At 42.7% G+C, this 7,419-nt stretch overlaps 1 protein-coding gene and 1 non-coding gene across 2 annotated transcripts; one reads left to right on the forward strand and one right to left on the reverse strand.

Annotated features, from left to right (window-relative positions):
* Positions 1 to 200: 200 nt before the first annotated feature.
* CETN1 (centrin 1) lies at positions 201 to 719 on the reverse strand. The gene has a single exon (XM_004606008.2). It carries the CDS (start codon positions 717 to 719, stop codon positions 201 to 203), a length of 519 nt encoding a protein of 172 aa, XP_004606065.1.
* A 3,941-nt stretch (positions 720 to 4,660) lies between these two features.
* Positions 4,661 to 4,769, forward strand: LOC129402825 (U6 spliceosomal RNA). Its single transcript, XR_008628866.1, has one exon. It is a non-coding gene; the product is annotated as a U6 spliceosomal RNA (small nuclear RNA).
* The last annotated feature ends 2,650 nt before the right edge of the window (positions 4,770 to 7,419 follow it).

Here is a 7,419-nt window from a genome sequence, read left to right on the forward strand (position 1 = left end):
CTCTTGATAAATAAAACTCAGAACTCAGGTGAAAAGGATCTTTCACATTCTCTAACTGTGCCTAGAGGTTTGTAAACAGTAAACAAACCGGAAGGGAAGAAGGTAGGGTGGCCACTGTCCTTTTAATGTAAAGTCTTACAACACAGAGGCCAGGAACCCCCGAGCCCCCCGGCTGGCTGCACGCGGTGGGCGCAGGGCCATCAGTACAGGTTGGTCTTCTTCATGATCCGCAGGAACTCGTCCTCGTTCACCTCGCCGTCGCCGTCGCGGTCGGCCTCGTCGATCATCTCCTGCAGCTCCTCGTCCGTGAGGTTCTCGCCCAGCTCGCTGGCCACGCGTTTCAGGTTTCGGAACGAGATCTTGCCCGTTTCGTCATCATCGAAGAGCCTGAAAGCCTTCAGGATTTCTTCCTTGGTGTCCTTCTCGGCCATCTTCTGGGTCATCACCGCCAAGAAGTCGTTGAAGCTGATCTTGCCGGTGCCTTCCTTGTCCACCTCGGAGATCATCTTCTTCATCTCTTCCTTCCTGGGCTCAAAGCCCAGTGCCCGCATGGCCACCTTCAGCTCCTTCACGTCGATGGTTCCACTTCCATCGGCGTCAAAGAGGTCAAACGCTTCTCGAACCTCCTGCTTCTGCTCCTCCGTGAGCTCAGGCTTGGGGCCCATCTTTTTTTTATGGCTAGCAGAGCCCACACTTTGCTTCTTAAAGCTGGAGGCCATCCTGCCGCAGCAGTTACCTTAACGGTGCGGGGGGCGGGGGCCTGAGTGGCTGCTGCGCCTGCGCTGGCCTTGTGCCCCCCCCCCCCCCCACTGGTGCCTCGAGTCGCCCCTTCAACAGCCAAGCCCTTTTTTGGTGCTCCAGGACTGCCGTCTGCAAGGGCTGATGTAGTGCACAATTCTGCAGCGTTCCCCCGATTTTACCCCGCTTCTGTAAACTGAGGCCCTGCAAGAAGTGTCTGTAGGCACAGTGATCTGCCGTGCATAGGCGCTTGCTGCTCTTCTGGTCCGAGTCGGGAGGACCAGTTTTCTAGGGTTATTTGGAGGACCTACCCTTTGCTCTCCACACTCATCAAGAAACCCGCTTGGTCTGAATGACCCCAGATTGATTTTGATCACTTGGTATGAAACATGTGGCAGAAAAAGGAGAGAGAATATTAAAAGTTGCACCATGTGTTCGATTTGACACAAATGGAAAACAGATAAAATGGAAAAGTTATGTAGAAAATTTGTAGAAGTTTGTCTCCTGACATTACACTCAACAATAATAAAACTTCACTAGCGTAGTTGGCCTGCACTCAAATATGAAATGTAATATCTAAATGGATGATTTACTTTCAGTGTTTCTATTTTACATTCTCAGGGTAATTGCCCTTGAGTAACGGTCATAATTTCATTCACTGGGTTTTTGACTCAGAAAGCTGGGGGTTGAAATACTGCATTCTGGCATTCTGGCGTTATTTTTAAAGCCCTTGCAGCATATCCTCCTCACTGTTTATGATCGCATCAGAGCTGGGCTGAAATTCTGCCTTTCTTTGGCAGTGGGCACCAGGCAGGGTTTGTGAGACTCTAAATTGTCTCTGGACAACAAAGGGACAGGAGAAAAATGGAAGCTTGGGGCTGGAGAGATAATACAGTGGGTAGGGCATTTGCCTTGCTTGAGGCACCCAGTATGGTCCCTGAAGTCAACCACGAGTGATCCCTGAGTGCAGAGCCAGCAGTAAGCTCTGAGCACCGCCAGTTGTGGCCCCATAAAACAAAAACAAACAAAAGGAAAAAATGAATGAAAAAGGGAAGCTTTGTGGGTAAAATAAAATAAAGCCACAAAGGAATTATTCCTAGAGTTGTTTTGTAGTTCCCCCATCCCTTTCAGTTTCTGAATAGGGTCCACTCCCGCCACACTCCTGGGCGGTGGCAGAGAGGGTTCACTGCTCCATCTGGCCAGGAAGGTGTTGTGCCAGGTGGTGTTCAGGGAGCACCCAGGCCACTCCAGTGGTGCTCCAGGGGGTGGGTGATGTTGGATTGAATTCAAGGCCTTGTGTTGGTGAGCCATGTGATTTATTATCAGACTGAGCTTTCACTATTCTTTAAAAATACCTCAATTGATCACTACTCAATCAGCTCTAAGAGTCGGTCCTCTCCAGAGTTTCTAATTGAAGAATATCTATCTGTATCTCATGCTTGACACAGTAGGCAGTTTGATAAATATTTGTTGAATAAATGAATGACAATGCTGGTTCTAAAACATTTCTGAATCATCATAATAAAAGAAACTAAGAAGATTAAATCATGCTCAGTGTTTTAAAAGTTCTGATTTTATTAATAACCTGATAAAATTTACATGACATATATTTTTGTTTGTTTGGACCAGCTATACTCAGGGCTTACTCCTGGCACTGTGCTCAGAAATCATTCCTTCTGGCAACCAGGAGACCATATGTGGTTCTTGGTCAAGCGCCTTAAACAGCTTACTATCTTTCTGTCCCTATACGACATGTTTAATTCACCATATCTCATTCCCTGCCCCTATCTATATGTGATATAAGGACCCTAGGATACAGGTTTTCTAAAAGTCATTCTTGGTGGGAAATATACATTGGTGAAGATATGGGTGTTGGAATATTACATGAGACTAAAACCTAATCATGAGCAACTTTGTTACTGGGTATCTTATCGTGATTCAATTTTTTAAAAAGTCAAGAAAATTTGCTGGGACTTCCACCTACAACTTTCCAGCACTTGTCAAATGTCAACTCTGAGTAGAATTGGTTTTAACAAATAGATACACTGCACCAGTCCCGTCTTTCAACACTGCAAATTTACCTGCTTTTTCCCCTCCCTCTTCACCACCACTTATTTTCCTCAGGGTTGAATTCAGGTCTTCACACTTGCCTTGGGTTTTCTTTTAGGTCCTTCCTGATGGGACTTTGAATGCATCATTTGGCACCCTGGTTTGAACTCATCACCTTGTGCTTGCCAGGCAAGTACTTTTAGCCTCTGAACCATCTTCCAGGCTCCCAATCCTGTTTACTTAACCTGATTGAAAGACCAGAATCTCATCCCAGATTCATGCCTTACTGTCCCTATTGCCTCAAAAGCAAGTGTCTTAATCTCTCAAACTCAGTTGAAGAATCTATGAAGTAGGCATAGTAATATGTCATACTCTCAGGGCTCCTGTGCGTGTTCAATGAGCCACTCAGGGAGTAGTTTCCTAGGGCGCTGGGAGAGGCTATGTGACTGTCATTCAGTCAGAATCCCTCCCAGGCATTGTGAATTTCTTTTGACCCCCACTCTTATGCCCAAATTCAGGCCAAGTTATGATGTATGGGGAAAAATTGAAAGATTGAAGTTGCCTTATATAGAGTTATATTGGGGCCAAACTAAGCTCAAAGCAAAAATGGTTGTCATGGCTTCCAGATGTGTGCAATCAGCAGACACAACTAAGGGCCACCAAAAGTTCCCTCTGTTGGAAAAAGTGCCTTCCATCAGAATCAGCTCTTGGTAGAAAGTTACTTTATGTTCCTATCTGTCATCTAATTTAAAGGTGAAGGGATATTTACATTGGTTTTGTGCCTAGCATTGGGTTTACTCATTGCATTTCCTGCCTTATTTGCTAATTTATTTGGATTTTTTATTGAATCACAGTGAAATACAGTTACAAGGTAGTTCATGATTGAGTTTCAGTTATATGATGTTCCACTACCCGTCCCTTCATCAGTGTACATTTCCCACCATCATATTTATTTGGCTTTGGGACCATATCTGATGGTACTCAGAGAATGTTACTGACTCTGTGCTTAGAGGTCACTTGTGGCAGTGTTTAGGGGACTATCTGTGAGACTGAGGATTGAACTATAGTTGGCCACATTCAAAGCAAGATACTTAACCCCTGCACTATCTCTCTGACTTCTTTTGCCTCATTTAGTCGTTGCCTTTATGTCCTTACCTTAGCACGCACTGTCGTACCACTGTCGTCCCATTGTTCATCGATTTGCTCAAGTGGGCACCAGTAACATCTCCATTTGTGAGACTTGTTGTTACTGTTTTTGGCATATCAAACACGCCACGGGTAGCTTGCCAGGCTCTGCTGTGCGGGCGGGATATTCTCGGTAGCTTGCTGGGCTCTCCGAGAGGGACGGAGGAATTGAACCTGAGTTGGCCATGTGCAAGGCAAATGCCCTACCTGCTGTGCTATGTCCTTACCTTATAGATAAAAATAAATGAGGTCCAAGAGAGACTCTATCTTACCAAATAGTACAGAGCAAATAGAACGTGATGCTGGAGTTTTATTTGCCACACCATGCTGCCTTCTTCAATAGTTGAGAAAATGGTCCAGGTCCAGAGATGGTTCAGTGAGACATCGATGTTTCACATGGGTGAGGAACATGCATAAAAATAACAATTGTGATTATTAACAAAATACAGATGACTGAGAAGATACGATAATGATTTTATTTCCTAAATCTAATGACAGCTAAACATCTTAGCGAGAAATATTTAACAGCATTTTGTTGGATTTTAGAGATGGTTCCATTCTGGAGTGATTCAATGAGAAAGTATAAAGTGTTTGGTATTTATATCTGTCCTTGAATTCTACATTGCTCAGTTTTCAAGGTTTGATTCCAGATACAGTTTTCTCCTACTATCCAAAAGTAGAACATTCTGTGCTCGCTTTGGCAGCACATACACTAAAATTGGAATGATACAGAGAGAAGATTAGCATGGCCCCTGCATAAGGATGACATGCAAATACAAAAGTAGAACATTCCATTTATTGTGATTGGGTAGGTCATTATTTGTGTCTATGTTACTGGTTCTGTGCTTAGAGGTCACTTGTGTAAAAAATACTTAATATTTCTTCTATGGTAAAGAAGAGTAGCGCCAAAGAAGATTAGCTCAAAGGTCTGACATAGGAGCAATGATTGCATGTCTGTGTTCATCCATAGTTCCAGAGTCTTCCATATATTCAAGAATTCAAATATTGAGTAAAAAGATGCTTAGACTCAGAGATCGAAAACAGAACAGTGTATTGGAAAGTAGAAGAGAAAGAAATTCCCCTATGTGGGAAGGAATTTAGTACAAGATTAAATTATGGTTCATTTTGTGGGTTTTTTATAGAAAAATGGGGTCTTTGTGTTACTTGTGGTAGGAATGTTACAGAGAAAGTGAGGATTTTACAGAGCAGTCTGGCTCGTTTAGGTTCTTTTAGGTTATTTGTTTGGTTTTTTTGTCTAGTTATTGCCCTTTATCAGTTTCCTGTGAGCCTAAAGTCTGGGACAAAAAAATCCTAAGGTTTTCTAAGATCATAGGAAATTGTTAACTTCCCGTTAACTTCTCTTTCTGAATCTAGGAGTTTGCAGGAACATTAAATGGGTAGAATGGAAACTGTTAAATTTGAGCTGCTCGTGCCACTGACAAGGGAAAACTGAGGCTTCCTCCTTCAGGACTGAAGTAGATATCTGGTATGTGGAGGTTCATGTTTGATTCCCAGGACTACATGGTGCCCCCAAACACCTCTGGGTGTTGCCCTCGTGACTTCTAGCACCACTGGGCCCAAATTTGGGCCATGAGGTCCACATAGCTGGGCTGAGTATTTCTGGGAGGGACCCTGGTCCCCCTGAACACTGCTCTGGAGGCCTTCCCTCAACTACTATTAATAGTATCCCCACACCCCAAAAAGTGACCTACCAAATAAGACTATTGGAAAATGGGGAGGGGGAACCTAAAGAATTAGTGGGAGACAGTTTTGGCAAAGAAGCTCTGACTGGTATTAGTGCAGTTCTACATAACAATTGTGAAAACCAGCTTTATTGTTTTAAATCACATTTTGAGTTCTAATAAGACAGATAAAGTAAATGAGATATCCTAGAATAACTACCAAGCAAACAAAATGCTAACATCCTAATAATAGAAGTTAGCATTTTGTTTGCTTGGTAGTTATTTGCTCTTAAAAGTTTTTGTACTATAATGTCTGAGTAATATGTAAAATCAGTTATTAAACCTGATTATGGGCTGGAGCAATAGCACAGCGGGTAAGGCATTTGCCTTGCACTCGGCCAACCCGGGTTCGATTCCTCCGCCCCTCTTGGGAAGTCCAGCAAGCTATAGAGAGTATCTCGGCCCCACGGCAGAGCCTGGCAAGCTACCCGTGGCTATTCAATATGCCCAAAACAGTAACAACAAGTCTCACAATGGAGATATTACTGGTGCCTGCTTGAGCAAATCGATGAGCAACGGGATGACAGTGATACAGTGAAACCTGATTATGGAAATTTAACAGCTGGAATGAGAAAAGAAAAGTGCTAGAATTTCACAACAGGGTCTGAAGCAGTTGAGATGGAGAGAAAGGAACCATGTGGCTTGCTTATCCTAATTATTTGGCTTTCCTTTTGACTTACATGGCACGCAAAAGGTGAGGCTCAGGAGTCTTTTAAAATTTAAATTGCAGTCAGCAAATTCCAGGTGTCACCTAAGGCAGAAAACATGCATAGTAAATTTTCTTTATTGCTGCCCACTTAATTTCCTTCAAATGCAGAATAGAGAAATACACATTTTGACTCTTCTGCAGAAGCAGAATAACTGCCTCTGTGGTGGAGGGATGATCCCCAAACCAACAACACAAGTAAACTATTTATTTTTTGTATTTCTTTTACAAGAAATGGACTCGGCAGCTCAAGTTTTACAATCCCGGTGGTCTCTGAATGAGAGTATAAAGTGGAGTGACTCAACACAAGTCTTTTCTGGCAAGTCCAGAAACAGATCTAAGCGTCCAGCCAAGGGCTATATAACTTCTCCTTCTGTGAAGCCCAGAAATAAAGAAATACCCGTCTCAATTACAAAAGCAGAATGTGTTTTAGACAAGAATTTACCAGAATCTCACACCGCATCTCAATCATTCACCCAAATGCTCTTAATATCAAAGGAGATTGAAAGCAATCCCTTGAGGTTGACTGAAACATTTGGAAGAAACCTACAAGTATGAATTTTTTTTTTGTATAATTCTGTGGTTTATATTTTTAAAAAGTGAATTTTGTTTTCTGCTTCATAGCACATTTACTGGTTCTAAAATGTTTTTCAATGATGGACATTGCACACATTTGAAAAATAAACACAGAAATAAAGACATCATGTTTATTTTGAGATTTTAAGTGCTGTCCATGGCATGGCCAGGGGTGAGGGAACTTTATGTTTTGTAGCAAACATCTAACATGAGTTTGAGGTGCAAGAACTACAGACCAATAGTTTCCTCCCATCCCCTCCCAAGTTTCTCCACTTATACATGTTTGTGATTTAGGAGTCAGAGAAGAGGGGAAGGTAGAATAGTGTGAGGAGAGCTTTAGAGCATTTGAAACTTGAGAATTTGAGTGAAATTAATGCATCAAGGAAAGCGTGCCCTCTCTTAACTGAACCCAACTTAAACACT

The sequence above is a fragment of the Sorex araneus genome, chromosome 2 (assembly GCF_027595985.1).
Source record: "Sorex araneus isolate mSorAra2 chromosome 2, mSorAra2.pri, whole genome shotgun sequence".
Taxonomy (NCBI): domain Eukaryota; kingdom Metazoa; phylum Chordata; class Mammalia; order Eulipotyphla; family Soricidae; genus Sorex; species Sorex araneus.

Bases quoted from the DNA above. Each gene is read 5' to 3' on its own strand.
- CETN1 (XM_004606008.2), bottom strand. From the start codon at position 719: ATGGCCTCCAGCTTTAAGAAGCAAAGTGTGGGCTCTGCTAGCCATAAA.